The sequence below is a fragment of the Cherax quadricarinatus genome, chromosome 44 (genome assembly GCF_038502225.1).
Source record: "Cherax quadricarinatus isolate ZL_2023a chromosome 44, ASM3850222v1, whole genome shotgun sequence".
Classification (NCBI taxonomy): Eukaryota; Metazoa; Arthropoda; class Malacostraca; order Decapoda; family Parastacidae; genus Cherax; species Cherax quadricarinatus.
The window spans coordinates 20,493,648-20,514,954 of NC_091335.1; the positions used below are offsets into that span (position 1 = coordinate 20,493,648).

A 21,307-nucleotide genomic window follows, 5' to 3' on the forward strand; every position below is an offset into this window, starting at 1 on the left:
AACAGTTATCTGCAGGAAGGAGGTAGACAACTTCCTCCACTCTGGTGTACCACTTGGGGAAGGCACCCATGGTGTCGTCCGGCAGATTAGATGGAGTCGTGAGCATCCTAAAGCGGTCATCAAGGTTGCTAAACCAGAGAACATTTTAGTATCTTTTAAGGAAGAAAAAGAAATTTCTCTTTATTTAAATGGAGCAGGAGGAGCCCCAAGGATACTGGGAGTGTGTGAGGATCCGCCAGCTCTAGTTTTCACTTATGCTGGAGGTGAAACACTCAAGACGTTTCTTCTTCGTATTGGAAAACACTCTCCGCCTTCCTATCTTCTCAGACTTGGAATTTTAATTGGAGAGAAGCTCATGGAATTACAACGGGCAGGTGTTGTGCATAATGACTTACATATCCAAAACGTTATGATTGATAACTCACATTCAACAGGTGCACCCAAAGTTTCAATCATCGATTATGGGATGGCATGTTATAATGGTGGAAATTTAAATCTGAATATAAGTTACGATTTTTCAAAGCAGTACTGGATGTGCCCAGAGATTTGTCAAGGTAGAAAAAGTACCTTTGCCGGCGATGTTTATAGTTTCGCGGTTCTTTTAAAACGTATCTTCTTGAACTGCAAAGACGGGATCCCTTCAGAAATATCACAAATTGTAAATCAAGGTATGAAGAGGAATCACATGCAGAGGCCTCTTCTGTCACACATACTTGACACACTCTCAGCCCTGTTTCAAACAAAACAAGGAATAAGTAACTGCCCATCTACCAACAGCTCTCATACAGAAAGAATCACCTATGCTACTGTCGTACGATATCCTCGTCTATTAAAACAGCAACACATTAAATCAAACATCCCCGTTCCACAGAGAGTTCTTCCCAGTCATCTGCCTCCTGAAAATGAAACCAAAACAACTCGTCTTCCAATTTCTCTTCTGAAAGTTCCTCAACAAGACTATAGAAAAATAGAACTACCACAGATAAAATTATTCAAACGTTCAAGGGGTCAGCAAATGCTGTAGAACTTCAATTTCATCAGACTATAATGCATAGCTGTCGAAATTTCTGTTTAGGCCGAGCACAGACCCTCCTCGGCCTAGGAAACCTACCCAGCCTGTGGCCTCTTAAGTAGAGGCTTTCGTTCCCAGTTTAACATATGTTAAAGAACCGAGTTTAAATTATACAATTAACATGTATGTATCTTGTATTTAATTAATAAATGTACGAATTTTATATTATGTATTTTTTCTCAGTTGAGCTTATAAATAAAGCTTATCTTATCCTGTTACTACTACTGCATTCATATGAGGAATTGTAGATTGAGTCTTCTTTACCCAACATCAAGGACCCTGATAAATTAGACCCAGGTTCAACACTTGGGTATCTTCATTGTGGCAACGCTTCGCTACACAGTGGCTCCATCAGTCCAATACAAAGAAAAATGGTATAAACCTTGGTAATAAATACCGACAAGTTGGTTTAGAAAGACACGTAAGCAAACACTATAACATATTTATTAGAAAACGTTTTGGTCCTGGGACCTAGAAGTGATCAAGGTCCCAGGACCGAAACGTTTTCTAATAAATATGTTATAGTGTTTGCTTACGTGTCTTTCTAAAACAAAGAAAAATAGTAGAGTCGAAGTAATCATTCCATCAATTTTGAAAAAAATCTGATAACTTTGATGATACTTGGGAAAACGATTAGATTTTGCCACCGAAGTGGCTAGTTTATTGTGCACCCCATATCCATCCTGTGGACGGTAGCGCAAGAGCATATGGATACACAAAAGGCCTAGGAACTAGGCCCCAAAGGGTTAACAGGAATATATATATCTACATATCTATAGTTCACTTATCTGTTACAAGCAAATTTAGGAAATTTGCTTATTTTCCTTAATAAGATATCTTGACATGTCACGTAGGTTATTATACTGTCTATTTCTGTATTCCTCAATAATTGGACAATTAAGCACATAGTGTTCAAGACAGTGACCATATGCCTGATCGCATAATTTACATTTAGTTTGATCATCATCTGTGTGTCTCCCAAACTGCCAGAAGTACTTGTAACCAAGCCTAAGCCCGGCCACTACAACATCAGTCAGTCTGTTCACATTGCAAGTTGCTCCATAAACACACTTATCTATGTTCATGTTATCATAGTGGGTTATAGATCTACTCAGGCTTCTAACTGCATTCCTGTAACAATCATTTTCATTATTTACTTCTCTCCTAATATTATTCATAATGTTAGACACATATACCAAAGTTATATTCTACATTCTCCTTCAGGATACTCTTCTTGGCTAACATATCAACTTTATCATGAAGGAGTAATCCAATGTGCCATGGGATCCATAGCAATTGTACATTAATTCTTTTGTCCCTGATTTTTGAGTATCTGTACCTGGCTTCTCCAATGAGCATGTTGTTGGAGTCATTATATGAGTTAAGAGCCTTCAGTGATGACACAGAATCAGTAATGATGATAGAGTCAAGCTCAGTGTCTTAGGTTAGCTTTAGCGTCATTAGGATTGCAAACAGTTCTTGCAGTGTAGACGCCCAGTTGTTAATTCTTATGCCTAACTCAACAAATTTATTATCGTTCGTAACTAGGGAGGTGGCAACAAGAGCAGATGCAGCCCTGCCAGAAGACTTGTTTAGATCCATCAGTGTATATAACTTGTGATAACTTATTACTACCAGCTGGGCGAGAAATTTCTTCTTGAGCAGTTGCTTTAACAAGTGATTTAAGGAAGGGATTACTAGCAATGAGCTTCTTGGGAGGGACTTGCAGATATGTGATATTAAATGAACACATCTTCCGTGGAGGGGTGAAATGCTCTTGTTGCCTACAGTGATACAGTTCATGCAGGTTATAAAACTTAATGCAACTGCACGTTTTCACAATCCATTTAGATCTGTGTGTATTTACTTCTAGACACTTAGTAAGATTCATTGTGACAGTGTCTGGTTCATTTCTTAACATTCTAATACCGAGTAGTGTTAATTTCAACAATCCTATCACTGATATTAGAAATACCAAGCTCCTTCCTCATATTAAGAACCTTTGTAGATTTGGGACAACCAAGAATAATTCTGAGTTTCATTTTGCATTAACTCCAAGGGTCGGAGAGAACTTTCTCTTGCTAATATCAACATGGGAGCAGCATAATCACTGAAGGACCTAACATAGGCTATGTACATCATTCTCACGATTCTCACATTAGCACCATAGTTGGGGTTGTAGCCAGCAACAGCTTTGAGAGTATTTAGCCTGTCTTTGCATTTCTTATTTAGTTGTGGTATAGTGGATTTGTTAAAGGGTACATCTACACCAAGATATCTATAAGTTTTAACGTGGCTAATGTTTTCACCCTGCAAATAGATGGGTGGGGGATGTCGTTTGCTTGTTAATATCTTTGCTTTAGAGGAATATATTTCGAGGCCTAGTCGATTATATATTGCTTGAACTTCATTAAGAATGGTACTCATCTTATGCCCTGTTGTATGGATCATGATGTCATCAGCATAGCTTATAGCTATGCTGATGACATCATGATCCACACAAGGTGAGGCAGGTAGAGCATTTAGGAGAGCAGTAATCAGAATATTGAAGATTGAGACACTTATGCAGCATATGGGAATCTTTATTCAGGAAACGTTTCGCCACACAGTGGCTTCATCAGTCCAATACAAAGAGGAAGGCGTAAGGAGAGGAGGAGTGTGAGGTAATCAGTCCCTCAACCTGGAGTCGATGTGTTCAGTCCATCAATCTTGTAGAATGTACAGCACAGGGCCGTAGACGTGATGGACTGAACACATCGACTCCAGGTTGAGGGACTGATTACTTCACACTCCTGCTCTCCTTACGCCTTCCTCTTTGTATTGGACTGATGAAGCCACTGTGTGGCGAAACGTTTCCTGAATAAAGATTCCCATATGCTGCATAAGTGTCTCAATCTTCAACTTGTCGGTTTTTCAAACCATTCATCACAATCAGAATATTAAATAGCATGGGACTGAGAACTCCTCCCTGCGAGTACCTAGGAAAATTTCTTTAGACTCACCTCTAAAGCCTTGGTAGAGGACAGAGGATACTCTATTTGACAGGTATCCTATTATCCAGCAGAGTAAGCTACCTCCAATATTCATTTTGGCTAGTTCATGTAGTATAGGGATAAAACAGTAAAAGTCTCTGACTTTCGTGTGGCGAAAGGTTTTCATAATAAAAAATAGTAAGTGTTGAACTTGTCTAATTTACCAAGTTGCCGGTCCTCTAAACATTTTATCTACATCAAGGCAGATAAATTAATTTACATCAAGGTAGATAAATTTAGGTACGTTATCTGTGATGAATGGTACGTTATCTACATCAGGGAACTTATACATCAAGGTTCCTTGATGTAGACGCTTGTACTAGTTAATGGGCCACTCCTGGCAAAAAACTGCATGGTAATATAATGGCATTTTATTCATCAGGGACTTGCATAACTTCATTGATAAGTAAGTTTATTTGGAATTGAGACATTTATGCAACGCATGTCTCAACTCTTCAACTTGTCGGTTTTCAAAACCATTCATCACAAGTCGGTATTTTATACCATTTTAATGTTCATTCATCACAAGTTTATTTAGGTACAGGTACACGTAAGTACAACTATCATTGAAGATTGAGACACTTATGCAGCATATGGGAATCTTTATTCAGGAAACGTTTCGCCACACAGTGGCTGCATAAGTGTCTCAATCTTCAACTTGTCGGTTTTTCAAACCATTCATCACAATTATCATTCATAGTATCATAGTATAAATTACCTAGGGGTGCTTGATGCAATCCCTGTTGAATCTCATTGCAAGAATCATGTCAGAAGACACTGTACTGGATGTACGGTGTCTGGTAACATTTTACTGTCCGTTTCCTCATGATAATCATGTGTGGTGAATGGTTTTGAAAACCGACAAGTTGAAGAATTGAGACACTTGTGCAACACATGGGAATCTTTATTGAAGAAACGTTTCGCCACACAGTGGCTTCATCAGTCCAATACAAAGTAGAAATGGGTAAGGAGAGGAGGAGTTCGAGGTAATCAGTCCCTCAACCTGGAATCGATGTGTTCAGTCCATCACTCTTGTAGGAAGTGCAGCATAGGGCCAGAGAGCTGGCTTATATACGGCAGTCAGATGAGTTGAAGCAGGAGGACTGAATGGACTGAACGCATCGATTCCAGGTTGAGGGACTGATTACCTCGAACTCCTCCTCTCCTTACCCATTTCTACTTTGTATTGGACTGATGAAGCCACTGTGTGGCGAAACGTTTCTTCAATAAAGATTCCCATGTGTTGCACAAGTGTCTCAATTCTTCAACTTGTCTGTTTTCAAAACCAGTCACCACATCTGTCAGACACTGCAACATCATGGGATCTTGGTACAAAGACTTCAACGCTTGCCCAACCTTTGGACGACGACCTACTTACACAAGTGGCAGGTCCCACTGTGATCCTGCCTCCTCCTGCTTCAACTCATCTGACTGCCGTACATAAGCCAGCTCTCTGGCCCTGTGATGCACTTCCTACAAGAGTGATGGACTGAACACATCGATTCCAAGTTGAGGGACTGATTACCTCGAACTCCTCCTCTCCTTACCCATTTCTACTTTGTATTGGACTGATGAAGCCACTGTGTGGCGAAACGTTTCTTCAATAAAGATTCCCATGTGTTGCACAAGTGTCTCAATTCTTCATGATAATCATGTCAAGAGACACCGTACTGAATGTTTCCTGATGAGAGCGGTGTCAGAAGACAATATACAATACGTTCCAGATGAGAACGGTGTTAGTAGACAATGTACTGTATTGTAGATGAATGGTTCAGAGAACCGACAAGCAGACAAATTAGAGACATGTGCAACACTTGGGTATTTTTAATGAGGAAACGTTTCGCCACACAGTGTCTTCATTAGTCCATACAAAGGAGAATGATGAAGAACAAGAGGAAGTCTAATTTATCAACTTTATCAACAAGTTTAATTTATCAACTTGTCGGTTCTCTGAACCAGTCATCTACATTCCTGTCTGACACAGCAACATCTTGGGATCTTAATACAGGAAATTCTTCACTTGCCTAACACTTGGGCCTGGTGGCTAAAGCTCCCGCTTCACACACGGAGGGCCCGGGTTCGATTCCCGGCGGGTGGAAACATTTCGACACGTTTCCTTACACCTGTTGTCCTGTTCACCTAGCAGCAAATAGGTACCTGGGTGTTAGTCGACTGGTGTGGGTCGCATTCTGGGGGACAAGATTAAGGACCCCAATGGAAATAAGTTAGACAGTCCTCGATGACGCACTGACTTTCTTGGGTTATCCTGGGTGGCTAACCCTCCGGGGTTAAAAATCCGAACGAAATCTTATCTTATCTTATCTTATCTTACTTCCACACTGGACAAATGTGATACCACCTACGACTGCTGCACCTCTCCTGCCTACAGTATATAAGCTACTTCTTCGCACATATGATGTATACTTTTCAAGATTGATGAACTGACTACATCGACTCAAGGCTGAGGGACTGATTACCTTAAACTCCTCCTGTTCTTCACCATTCTCCTTTGTATGGACTGATGAATCCACTGTGTGGCTTAACGTTTCCTCATTAAAGATACCCAAGAGTTGCACATGTGTCTAATTTATCGATATACTGTTGGTTTAGAAAGACACGTAAGCAAACACTATAACATATTTATTAGAAAACGTTTCGGTCCTGTTACCTTGATCACTTCAGGACCGAAACGTTTTCTAGTAAATATGTTATAGTGTTTGCTTACGTGTCTTTCTAAACCAACTTGTCGGTATTTATTACCAAGGTTTATACCATCGATATACTGTATGTTCCATGATGAGAATAAGTAAGTTTATTCAGGTATACTCAAATACAGTTACATAGATTATACATAGCAGCACATGTGTAACCTTGGGTAACCCCAAAAACTCAGCCAGAGTGACTTATTTCCATTGGGGTGTCAGGAGACTGTTCTGTCTATTTCCTGATGAGATCTGCGTCGGGGGACACCTTATTGAATGTTTCCTGAAGAGCAAAAAACACTGCTATCGCGTCTCTGAAGTAAGAACTTTCTCCCATCACTACCCCACCTATGTTCGTCATTACACAAGAGGCAGCATCATGGTAGGTGGCGCTACCAACCAAGGGTTCGTCTGTGCGGCAGAAAGCAGCATAGTTTCCCCTCCCAACAGTTTAACCACGGATGCCGCAGGAGGAGGTCTGTACGCTCTCGTCGTCTCCTGAAAGATTACTGCCTTATTATGGCAGATGCAGGCTTCTTCCGCGTAAGTAGATAGTTGCAGGACTGGTAGGTGAGGGGGTGATGGTATTGAGGGAAGGGAAAGTTGCCTGGCAGTAAGAGGCAGATAAGTGGAGTGACTGGGAGAGTGGCGGCGTCTGCTCAACATGGCCGCCTTAATCCACTCAACTGTTCCTAAAATTAGTTTTGGCATAACTATAGCTTAGCACAGCAGACTTGTTTGGAGTGTATAAATTTATTCCGCTACGTGTAGTTTAGATTATAAAAAAATAGGTCAAATTCCTAGACCAAGTAGAAGAGTAAGGTAATATAGGCGAGTGAACATTGGTGTGAGGCGCAGGCTGGCATCTTGACTGTGATCATCCAGCCTGGTAAATACTTCTGCTGACTTAACAACAGTTATTATAATAAGTGTATGTTTTGACCTTGTGATTGTCATATATAGACTGGCATAGCCCCACACCGCCGATGACCCAAAGATTGTTAAAAGAAAGAACCTCTGTCGAGAAATAATTTTTTTTAATATATTAACTTGAAGGTATATAATACCTCGATGAGCGAGACGTGCAACACCAAGGTACCGAAACTTTTCAGCTATGCAACAGAATTCTTGGGTCGAATATATGCGGTTATATTGCTAGAGACAGAAAATTTTTAGGTGATCACTCCCCTAGACTAAAGCAGACTTACATATTGAAGCTAGAAGTGAGACATAGCTGCTGCAGATAACACAGGTGAGCAGGACCCTCTAGTAAAAGTAGATCATGTTGAAAATGGTACGAAATACTGACAAGTTGATGACTGAGTGCATCTTTATTTCACTACTACACCTGCTGCCTCTATTTGACTGAAGCTTACTGTGTAGGCAAAACTTTTCAGCATTAAAGATACCCAATTGTTTAACATGCTTCTTACTCATCAAAAATAAGTCTAAAGTTCAAGAATACAGCTGTACCAAGATGTCTGACATAACGACTGATCATCTTGATACAAAGGATGTCTTTGCCAACCTTTTTGCTAACCACTGGTTAACATGCAATTGGGCCCTACACACCTGTGATGGTATCTCTATCTGCTACACCTCACTTCTGGCACCAGAACATTATTCTGGCCTCGTGCTTTTACTCCCATATATGAATTTGTATAACTTCTTTTAAATATAGATTAAAATTAAACAAAATAGATTAAAGATATGCAGGGTGTGTTACCTCTGTGTCACATCTTTCCTGACTATATATAATCTATATATAGTCAGGAAAGTGTCTCTCTCTCGACATGAAAAACTTAATCTCCACATAAAATATTGTCTCAAAGGTTTCCAGTCTTCCATAGGGTCTATTATTAACATGGTTATATCTGAACTTTTAACATAAGCAATGATATTTTTTTTTAAGTATAGTGGTAAAAACCTCCATTTAATGGATTTCAGATTTAATGGACTAAGTACAGTTTGCATAATCTCCTGAAGCAGTCTTTTGTTTCCAGAATTATTTGCTTTTGTTATGATATGCTGGGAAAATTGAATTTAGTCTGATGCTTTTAGAATTATCTATTATTTTTAGTCATGGACACTAAGCATTGCTTATAAGCACCCTCTTCACCCTGTTAGTACATTAACCATTTTACTATCCAAACCTCCAAAATTAATATTTCTCCCAGTTTCCGAAATTAATATTGTTGCAATGATAATCTTTTTCTGAAGGTAATGATACCAGATGTACAAAATCAGATGGAGGTCCTACGGAATTATACAAGTGCAAAGTTAGCGGTCTGGGCACAATTTATGCATTGGTAATTTCACTGATTTTGAGCCCTTTCTTAGGTCAATTTCATTGCTCCATTCGACTACATTCTTAGCTATTTTGTTAGCATACCTTGTGTTATAATGAGGAACACAAGAAATTGCCCATTCATCTATTACTGTTACTCAGTAAGTGCACAGAATTTGGTAATTTGACCAATTTTACACAAAATTGAAAAATACCAATTTAATGGAAAACATTTTTGCTTATTAATCGTGTCCCCAAACCTCCTGTATTACTCTTGCCTTCCATTTTAAATTCAGTATCACAAAAATAGAAGATTTTTTTCTAGTTTCCAGGTAAAATACAACCAGGAATGATTGGTTATGGTTTACAGCATCACAATAATTGAATCAGACCTATTAAAAACCCATAAAACAGAACAGGGGTGTAGGGAGGCCTTACCCATCTTCAGGAGAATTGGCAAAAATATAACATTTCCACTACCTTGAGCCCAGTTTTCAGCTAATTCCAATCCTGAAACTATATATCATTAGTGTCTTCCATTCTGTCAAATGATACCATGAAACATTCAATAAAACCATAAAAACTATCCTAGAAAGCAACTCGTCCACTATTTTAAACCAAGCACACACAGTTTTGCTTTTCTCATCATTCACCATGTGTCGTAGGATTTTTTTTTTTATACTGTGCACACACTTGCTACACAGACCCGTTCTCTCGTATCTAGGCCAAAATTTACCGCTCACAGGTTCTTAGTGAGCTGATCTCATGATGTACAATTATGTGAGGCCTAAGTGATGTAGGTCTACATTGTGGCAACTGAAAGTGTTAAATTCAGGTTTTACTCTACAGTGGTAACATGGTCATAACCGTGGATAATCTGGCAAAGCTCAGTACATAGTATGATTATTTCCATTATGGTCACTTTGCTTTGTATCCTATTTTTTTTCATGCATGTATGGTATTTTTTTAACATGTTAAAATTACAAGGAAAAAAAAGTTTCACTTTTGAAGGTGTTAGGTAAAGTCATCAAACTTGTAAAATTGCCGTTGTTTGCGAGTTATAAAGGTGGTAGGTTTGGTTTATTTGTTAAACTATACTCGTATATTATTCAGAGACATAATTTAGATTCAAGTTAATGTTTGTCAATGGTTTTACTAAATTATGTAGAACTCTTCACAGTAGAAAACTATCAAGAGTTTCTAAACCAATAAATGGCCTAGCAACATTATAATAAATCTTTATATCTACAAATATATGTACAAGGTATACAGCCCTAGCTGACATCAGTGACATACTACTATATAGAAAGCCGCTTGTTATGCAGAGCATTTCGGGCAAATTAGGTCAATTTTGTCCCAGGATGTGACCCAAACCCGTCAACTAACACCCAGGTACCCATTTTATACTGATGGGTGAACATGGACAGCAGGTGTCTTGTGGAAACACATCCTAATGTTTTTCAGCTATACCAGGGATTCGAACTCCGGACCTCTGTGTGAGAGCTGAGTGCTCTAGCGATTGAGCTACACGGCACCATTTCTTCTGACTCTGAAAAGAAATGTCAAGTGTTCTGTATGTATACATATTTAAAATTTAGTGAGATTTTTTTTAATAATAAAGTTCATTTTATAGGTAATTTTTTATATAGAAACCTAGTGGAAACTTCTGACAATGAAGAAGACATGTAGTATAGAATAAGCTTTATCAAGTCTTGATTTAACCCTTTGACAGCTTTGGTCGTACATATACGTCTTATGAGCCAGTGTTCAGACGTATATATACTCAATAATTCTAGTGGCTTCAAATCAAGCAGGAGAAAGCTGGTAGGCCCCCATGTGAGAGAATGGGTCTGTGGAGTCAGTGTACACCACATAAAAATCCTGCAGCACGCAGTGCGTAATGAATTTTTTTTTTATTAAAACGCCAACTTTGAGGTGTATTTTCGTATAGCATTTATCATTGTATTCTGGTTTTCATGGTCTCACGTGATAAAATAGAAAACACATTGCAGAAATAGAGGTAATTTTGATTAGTTTCACGATGAAAACGACCTTGAAATTAAGCTCAAAGTAACAAATGTTCGATTTTTACTAATGTTCAAGAGTAAGCAAATCACACCACACATTCAATACACACCAACTGGGGAGTCTAATATTCTTTCACTAGTGCACTGATATTATTTATACCATTTTTACAGTAATGCAGTAGTCTGCATAACAGTAAATTTTGTACTTTTTGTATGAATAAAAAATCAAAATAGTAATATAAGAGGGGCCTAGAGACATGACTGATGAATAGAGGATATGTTATTTTAGTGCCAAGAATGTTTGCATTGTTTATTCTGGACCCTATTTTGAAATTGGCATTTTTTTTTAATTTGTGTGAAATTGGCCAAATTACAAATTTCTGACCACTTTATTGGGTAGTTCAAATTGGTAAATGGGCAGTTTCTTGTACTCAATTGGTTGAAAAAATTGAGTTCTAAAGAAATAGCTATGAGTTTGGTCAACTGGAACAACAGAACTGGCCAAAAACAGGGCTCAAAGTTGGCAAAATCGCTGATCCGTATATGTCGCCGAGACCACTAACTTCATGGGAGTGTAAGTCCGTGAGTTTTCAACTAAATTTCGTACTTTTGGTGTCATTATCACCAGGAAAAGATTCTCTATCATTTCATAAGAAAAATAATTTTTTTTTTCCAAAAATTTTGTGACATCGAATGACAGTTTCAGAAAGGGGCTTGCGACAGTCATAGGGTTAATAGAGTTGTAGGTGCATAATGTCTCAGAGACTTGTTCAGCAACATGTCTTTACTTCAGAAACTACAGTAATTCATCCCTCGTGTTTAATACTGCAAGGTGTTTAGAAAACATTTATCATTATATATCTCATCTTTTCAGGGTACTTCTGCAGAGCAGGATAACCGGTTTAGCAATAAAGATAAGAAGCTCATGAAGGAGATGAAATTTGCTGAAAGCTTAAGCAAAAAGGTAAGATGTTAATTGAGTTATGCTTTGTATTAAAATTAAAATACTATACAGTATTTTTTAATGTTGTCATTTCCTAACACAAAATGTCCTCTGGGTTGCTGAAAATAAGTTTTGCCTTAAAATTTTATACTTTATTAGTAAAAACAATTAAGTGCACTTTTATTTCCTGATTATACCTATTTCAGGCTTACATGAGTTTGGAATGCCTCAGCTGGTGGATGCTTGTGTGTTCATACTTTTATTTTTGAATTGAGGATTAGTAAATTTTATATATATTTTTAAATACATACTGTATTAGTATCCCCAGAAAGGCTCTGGATCACACCAAGACTCGTCTCTCTTCATATGGGGTACCTTGACGCTGAAGGACTCTTCATTAAAGGAATTAAAGCTACCCTCTGACCTGATTGTTTCCCAGTCCTGGGTGCCTATAGGTTCAGCTCTTCCCTCTGGTTATGATGGCGACATTTTAATTTTCCACTGAAAATACTCTCATAATGCAACCTAACCTTACTAGCCTTTTTATAAAGAAACTAAAAACTTGATTTACCTAACTTTTCCTTGAATTTGCGTGACTTGATAGTGCCTCTTGCGGGGAGGGGGGGGGGTTCTTCTTATTAATCAAAGATACCTTTTTTTTTTCTTCTGTATACTGTCTTGATAATGGTAATTTACATTGAATTGGTATATACATATGCTTACACATCAAAATTTTTATTGCAATTGGACAGTGTAGCTTAATATACCTTGCATGTGTTCATTTATCTAAATTGATTGCCAATATATGTATATAATTATTCTTTCTTTCAACAAACCGGCCGTATCCCACCGAGGCAGGGTGGCCCAAAAAGAAAAACGAGTTTCTCTTTTTAAATTTAGTAATTTATACAGAAGGGATTACTAGCCCCTTGCTCCCAGCATTTTAGTCGCCTCTTACAGCATGCATGGCTTACAGGGGAAGAATTTTGTTCTACTTCCCCATGGGGATAGGAGGAAATAAACAAGAACAAAAACTAGAAAGAAAATACACCTACCATCCGACTTACGACCTGCTCGACATATGACGACTCGACGTATGACAGTTTTTTTTTATGCCAAATTTCTGGGAAATAAATAAGTGTTTGTGTTGTACACAGTGTTTATCCTAAACCTTACAGTATAAAATACAGTACCAACAGCATAAGAAGTATGGTAAAACATGAAATACCAAAATAAAACAATAAAATAGTCATTACAAAAAATGTTATGTTGATATTCAGTAGTAAAGTTCGACTTATGTCCATTTCGACTTAAGACCGGTTTCTCGGAACCGAACTCTGTCGTAAGTCAGATGGTAGGTGTAGAAGAAAACCCGGGGGGGGGGGGGGTATATGTATGCTTGTACATGTATGTGTAGTGTGACCTAAGTGTAAGTACCTGAAATCTTGCATGTTTGAGACAAAAAAGACGCCAGCAATCCTTCCATCATGTAAAACAATTACAGGCTTTTGTTTTACACTCGCTTGGCAGAATGGTAGTACCTCCCTGGGTGGTTGCTGTCTACCAACCTACTACCTAGAATGTATATAATTATATTATATAAACTATACCTAGCATAATTTCATTAATTGTTAATGAATCAATATTATATATTTGCCAATATTCATTTTAGCAGTTTTTATTATTATTATCACACTGGCCAATTCCCACCAAGGCAGGGTGGCCCGATAAAGAAAAACTTTCACCATCATTCACTCCATCACTGTCTTGCCAGAAGGGTGCTTTACACTACAGTTTTTAAACTGCAACATTAACACCTCTCCTTCAGAGTGCAGGCACTGTACTTCCCATCTCCAGGACTCAAGTCCGGCCTGCCGGTTTCCCTGAACCCCTTCATAAATGTTACTTTGCTCACACTCCAACAGCACGTCAAGTATTAAAAACCATTTGTCTCCATTCACTCCTATCAAACACGCTCACACATGCCTGCTGGAAGTCCAAGCCCCTCGCACACAAAACCTCCTTTACCCCCTCCCTCCAACCTTTCCTAGGCCGACCCCTACCCCGCCTTCCTTTCACTACAGACTGATACACTCTTGAAGTCGCTCGGTTTCGCTCCATTCTCTCTACATGTCCGAACCACCTCAACAAACCTTCCTCAGCCCTCTGGACAACAGTTTTGGTAATCCCGCACCTCCTCCTAACTTCCAAACTACGAATTCTCTGCATTATATTCACACCACACATTTCCCTCAGACTTGACATCTCCACTGCCTCCAGCCTTCTCGCTGCAACATTCATCACCCATGCTTCACACCTATATAAGAGCGTTGGTAAAACTGTACTCTCATACATTCCCCTCTTTGCCTCCAAGGACAAAGTTCTTTGTCTCCACAGACTCCTAAGTGCACCACTCACCCTTTTCCCCTCATCAATTCTATGATTCACCTCATCTTTCATAGACCCATCCGCTGACACGTCCACTCCCAAATATCTGAATGCATTCACCTCCTCCATACTCTCTCCCTCCAATCTGATATCCAATCTTTCATCACCTAATCTTTTTGTTATCCTCATAACCTTACTCTTTCCTGTATTCACTTTTAATTTTCTTCTTTTGCGCACCCTACCAAATTCATCCACCAATCTCTGCAACTTCTCTTCAGAATCTCCCAAGAGCACAGTGTCATCAGCAAAGAGCAACTGTGACAACTCCCACTTTATGTGTGATTCTTTATCTTTTAACTCCACGCCTTTTGCCAAGACCCTCGCATTTACTTCTCTTACAACCCCATCTATAAATATATTAAACAACCATGGTGACATCACACATCCTTGTCTAAGGCCTACTTTTACTGGGAAATAATTTCCCTCTTTTCTACATACTCTAACTTGAGCCTCACTATCCTCGTAAAAACTCTTCACTGCTTTCAGTAACCTACCTCCTACACCATACACCTGCAGCATCTGCCACATTGCCCCCCTATCCACCCTGTCATACGCCTTTTCCAAATCCATAAATGCCACAAAGACCTCTTTAGCCTTATCTAAATACTGTTCACTTATATGTTTCACGGTAAACACCTGGTCCACATCCCCTACCTTTCCTAAAGCCTCCTTGTTCATCTGCTATCCTATTCTCCGTCTTACTCTTAATTCTTTCAATAATAACTCTACCATACACTTTACCAGGTATACTCAACAGACTTATCCCCCTATAATTTTTGCACTCTGTTTTTGTCCCCTTTGCCTTTATACAAAGGAACTATGCATGCTCTCTGCCAATCCCTAGGTACCTTACCCTCTTCCATACATTTATTAAATAATTGCACCAACCACTCCAAAACTATATCCCCACCTGCTTTTAACATTTCTATCTTTATCCCATCAATCCCGGCTGCCTTACCCCCTTTCATTTTACCTACTGCCTCACGAACTTCCCCCACACTCACAACTGGCTCTTCCTCACTCCTACAAGATGTTATTCCTCCTTGCCCTATACACGAAATCACAGCTTCCCTATCTTCATCAACGTTTAACAATTCCTCAAAATATTCCCTCCATCTTCCCAATACCTCTAATTCTCCATTTAATAACTCTCCTCTTCTATTTTTAACTAACAAATCCATTTGTTCTCTAGGCTTCCTTAACTTGTTAATCTCACTCCAAAACTTTTTCTTATTTTCAACAAAATTTGTTGATAACATCTCACCCACTCTCTCATTTGCTCTCTTTTACATTGCTTCACCACTCTCTTAACCTCTCTTTTTCTCCACATACTCTTCCCTCCTTGCATCACTTCTACTTTGTAAAAACTTCTCATATGCTAACTTTTTCTCCCTTACTGCTCTCTTTACATCATCATTCCACCAATCGCTCCTCTTCCCTCCCGCACCCACTTTCCTGTAACCACAAACTTCTGCTGAACACTCTAACACTGCATTTTTAAACCTACCCCATACCTCTTCGACCCCATTGCCTATGCTCTCATTAGCCCATCTATCCTCCAATAGCTGTTTATATCTTACCCTAACTGCCTCCTCTTTTAGTTTATAAACCTTCACCTCTCTCTTCCCTGATGCTTCTATTCTCCTTGTACCCCATCTACCTTTTACTTTCAATGTAGCTACAACTAAAAAGTTATCTGATATGTCTGTGGCCCCTCTATAAACAAGTACATCCTGAAGTCTACTCAACAGTCTTTTATCTACCAATACATAATCCAACAAACTACTGTCATTTCGCCCTACATCATATCTTGTATACTTATTTATCCTCTTTTTCTTAAAATATGTATTACCTATAACTAAACCCCTTTCTATACAAAGTTCAATCAAAGGGCTCCCATTATCATTTACACCTGGCACCCCAAACTTACCTACCACACCCTCTCTAAAAGTTTCTCCTACTTTAGCATTCAGATCCCCTACCACAATTACTCTCTCACTTGGTTCAAAGGCTCCTATACATTCACTTAACATCTCAGCAATCATCTGTTTCTTGTCATCCGCACTACATCCACGCACATTCAAGCATCCCAGTTTTATAAAGTTTTTCTTCTCTTTTTTAGTAAATGTCTCCAGGAGAAGGGGTTACTAGCCCATTGCTCCCGGCATTTTAGTTGCCTCATACGACACGCATGGCTTACGGAGGAAAGATTCTTTTCCACTTCCCCATGGACAATAGAAGAAATAAAGAACAAGAGCTATTTAGAAAAAGGGGAAAAACCTAGATGTATGTATATATATATGCATGTGCATGTCTGTGAAGAGTGACCAAAGTGTAAGTAGGAGTAGCAAGATATCCCTGTTATCTAGCATGTTTATGAGACAGAAAAAGAAACCAGCAATCCTACTATCATGCAAAACAGTTACAGGTTTCTGTTTCACAGTCATCTGGCAGGACGGTAGTACTTCCCCTGGGTGGTTGCTGTCTACCAGGTGATATGCAGTGGCAACTGCATATCACCTATCTAATGCATTTACCTTTGCTTAGTAATTAAAAAGTTACATTTACCCAATCTGTTTTCAAGTTTTTCAAAAGTGAAAGTACATTAGTTTTTATTTTAGATGTTTTCTCAGTTTGTTTATTCAGGGTGCAATGTACTTCATTTCTTTCTCCCAATCTTTTTGTAAAATAAAGAATAAACCTATATAGTAGCAACAAAATGTGTTTGATACAGAAATAAAATTTAAGTTGGTATGTTGTACAAATGATATTGTTGCTTGGTAGCTTATATAGGTGTATTCTGAATTAGAAAATTCAAAACTGTAAAGTCCAAAACGTTCGAAGTCATTTCTCATTTTTGTTGGGAATGTTTTTTCTTTAGAAAATGTTTGTGGTTGTTGAAAGTTTACATGCATGTTTACAAAATGAAGTTGTAGAATTTTATGGAAAAAATAATAATAAAAAAAGAAGATTCAAGACCTCTGAAATCATTATACCTACTGAGGCTTACAGCTCAAGTAGAGACATGCATTTGTGTTAAATATACCAAGAAATTTCTGACAATGTATGAATTTGTTTTGAGTGAAGGATCCACATTCTTGTATTCTTAAAAATGATGCATCTTTGTGATCGAAGTACAGTATATATATGTCTTTTGAATACGAGGAATATTTGTAGCTCAAAGGGTTCTTGTTTCCTGGCAGTGATACGTGAACATGCTCAAAAAGATTTAGTATTTTAATGAGATACATGGCAAGGAACACAATGGTGAACATTATTCATTGTTTTTAATTGTTTTCATGGTGTTTATATTTTTATTTGTATTGTTATAGTAGACAAGTACATTTAACAGACTGAAATATTTAAAGACCAGTGAAACCATAGTAGATGTCAAGTTATGATAGTTGGTTACTGTGTACTAATAACAAATTTAGATGTGTATTCTTTAGAGGATGCTGGGAAATGTCACTTTTTTTTTTTTTTTTTGTAAAGGTTACTGGCACTTTCTGGTAATGAAGTGCCTTTCATAGGAATAAATGCAGTTTAAAATATTTTAAGCTCCAGAATCATTAATGTGTTACATCTGTTTAGATGCAAGTAAGATATAGCAGGACTTATAAAATTATGACAACATGACTGCAAACAGATCACAGAACAGGTGGGGTTTGAACCCATTACAAGCCAGTCCTAAAACTAGATCAGTGTGTTATCCACTGGACCATACCAGCCTAATAAGATTCATTTAACTAGGTATATTTCTGTATACTATAGGAAGGTTAGCATGGGTTCTACTCTGACCCCTCTTCAAGGGGGGCTCCTTGGCGTGGTGAAGAGGCTCTTGGTCTGAGGAATTAGACCTGTCGGTCTTCTTCCTCAGACGGAACCTAATTACCCCCCATTCTCCCCTCCCCTATCCCATCCTCTCCTTTTTCCATTCCTCCTCCTCCTCCCCACCCCTCCCTTTTGCCCTTCCTCTTTTTGGCCTTTGGGATTTCTCCCACAGGCACGCTAGTTCCTAGGTAGGGGAAAGGACACTGGGTTCCATCCCATTCCGTTTAGGTTCTTGGCGGTGGCGTAGTTTGCCGTGGAATCTGGATTGCCTGGGGATGTCCCGATCCCTCTCCGGTATCCCGGAGTAGCTTTGGGTGTCTTTCGGGCGATGGATGTATCTCTGGAAGCCACCTTTCGGATTCCGAGGGTAGTGGTCGAAGGAGGTATGCTTTGTGGAGGATATCCGGCCGCCCTCTCTTTTGTCCACCGAGGTAGCTCGGCAGATGTGAGGTTGCTATCCCGGATTGCTGGTTTACTGGCATGAAGGGTAGGGTATGGCACGGGTTCCATGCTGCATCTGCGCTACTAGCGGTGCTGAGGTCCTCTTGGGCGCGGAGGGAGATTTCCGGCCCTTTCATTCCTCCTGGGAACTATTCCTCCCTGCTCCCCCCCTTTTTTTATTCTTTTTTTATTTTTATTTTCTTTTCTTCTTTCTTTTTTTTTTCTTAAAAACAAAAAGCAAAGGAGTAACCTAACCATGGAGAACCCAATCCGTGAACCCACTACCCCCGGGCCCCTTCTTGTTACCGCACCCCATTCTGACCCTGCCTTGTGTTTAGACCACTCTTCGGACACTCCTGATGCCCCTGTACCTCTTGCTGGTGCTGTTTCCTCACCCACTTCAGGTACCGGGGCTTCGACTGACTCCTTCGATTTGTCTGAACTCCGCTCTCCTTTGACTATGCTTCCGGCTTCTCCCTCTACGGTACGGCAATTTTCGAATCGCCCACCCATTTCACACTGGACCAACTCCGGTCCTACTCCTAAACGCCAACGTCAATCTCCTGATGATGCTCCTTCGTTACCTTCCCATTCTACTCGGAAAAGACCGACACGTCAAGCACTCCCTCTCCACGCTCGGTTTCGGACCACACAATGGACTAAATTCTTTACTTTAAGACCGACTTCTTCTTCTGCCTACCTTTCTGACCATAGTATTGGCAAAGCGCTCCTGTGTCATGTTGGTAGAGATATTTCATTTCATGCTCTCAAGAGCGGTACGCGCATCGTCACTGTCCAGAATGCTACCCAAGCTCATGATCTTTCTCTCCTTTCGAATATCGATACTACTCCTATCACTATTGAAAAACATCTTTCTCTCAATTCTTGTAGTGGTACTGTCATTCTGCCCCATACCATAGTCCAACAGAATTTCCAGTCATGTGGCAATGACATTCTTGAACAGCTGGAACTCCAGGATCTCCCAATCCTCAAAGTAGACACTTATGTCCTTCCTGCCCGGGGGCAGAGACGTTACCCTTGCAATGTGGCTCGTTTAACTTTTGACAGCCGAGAACTCCCGTCCTCTGTATATGTCGCGGGACATTGGTTACAAGTTCAAAAGGTGATACCTACACCGCAACAATGTAGAAATTGCTGGCGTTTTGGTCACCCAGCGAAATATTGCAGATCTATGGCCGAATGCCCAGTCTGTGGTGCCGACGACCATTCTGATACATCTTGCAGTCAGCCTCCATCTTGCCTTAATTGTAATGAAGCTCACCCTTCGTACTCCCGCCATTGCCAGGTCTACTTAAATGAACGTGAAATCCGTTGCCTCAGAGGCAGAAGGTCTCCCTTATGCTATGGCAGTTACTCATCTCCGCCTCTAAGGGAGACTACCCTGTGTTTCTTATTCTCGTGTTTCCAAACATCCCCCCACTTCTGGGGTCCCATCTTCTGCAGCCTCCTCTGTTGTTACCCCTCCCATAGCCACTCCAGCATCTAATCCTTTTGCTGTCCTTGGCTCTGACGTCCCGATTACAACTCAGTCTGTTCTCACATCTTCGCGTCGTTCCTCGCAAGCCCCAGTATCGACAAGACCTCGTATGACACCTAATACCAATCGCCCCTCTACTTCTCAGAAGTCCAAAAAATCCACATTGCTCAAATCTTCTTTGCCCCTTCCTTCCCTTCTTCCACCTCCACACTTTACCTTTCCAGTCTCTGTACTTAGTTCTTCCCCTCTCTCTGGCTCTATTACAAGTGTGGAGATTCACCCTCCTCCTCGTACTATGCCTTCCACCCCCGTCTGTACCTAGTTCTTCCCCTCTCTCTGGCTCTATTACAAGTGTGGAGATTCACCCTCCTCCTCGTACTATGCCTTCCACCCCCGTCCCCTCCCAAGTTTCTCTCTCTTCTGCCACCTCCCAGGTTTCTGCCTCTTCTGTCCCCCCCCACACTTCATCTCCAGTCCCTTACACTCTTCCCTTCCCCTCTACTTTGGTACAGTCCATTACTGTCCCAATCTTTACTCACCCTCCTTCTATCTCCAATATGGTCTCCCATACATCTTTGAATTCAGAAACACTTGAAGCCATTTCAGAATATATTGCAGAGACTAAACCTTCAATGGACACTGATTCACTTCCTGTTCCTTCTCTTCCCTCCCCTCCATCTTCACAACCCCATTCTTCGCAACGCTCCATTCCTTCGCTGGTTGAACGTCTTCCAATGCCACCACACGTTGACTTTTCTAACCCCTCTAGTCCGTAGGTGCCTTTACCTACAGATTCCTAGTATTTTCTTCATTGCCAATCATGGCCTATTTACAGTGGAATATCCGCGGCCTCAGGGGTAATCGGGGTGAGCTTCAGATGTTGCTTTCCAGGTTTTCCCCTGTTGGTGCTTGCTTACAAGAACCAAAATTACACTCGGCTGTTTTCCAACCTATCTCAGGCTATAATTTATTGTATTCTTCGGATCCTTTCTCAGATGGGACCTTTAATGAAAGTGCCCTTCTTCT

General features: G+C 39.9%; 1 protein-coding gene across 4 annotated transcripts in view; it reads left to right on the plus strand.

Annotated features, from left to right (window-relative positions):
• Positions 1 to 7,191: 7,191 nt before the first annotated feature.
• Positions 7,192 to 21,307, plus strand: part of Srrm1 (Serine-arginine repetitive matrix 1) — an 83,558-nt gene continuing 69,442 nt past the window's right edge. For 3 of the 4 annotated variants that reach the window (XM_070094187.1, XM_070094184.1, XM_070094188.1), the window contains exons 1-2: positions 7,192 to 7,349; positions 11,995 to 12,084. In XM_070094187.1, coding sequence (XP_069950288.1) covers positions 7,326 to 7,349; positions 11,995 to 12,084 — 114 coding nt within the window. In that variant the 5' untranslated portion in view covers positions 7,192 to 7,325. Of the gene's footprint in view, positions 7,350 to 7,488; positions 7,696 to 11,994; positions 12,085 to 21,307 lie in introns of those variants that run through there. The other variant, XM_070094186.1, reaches the window with a different exon arrangement.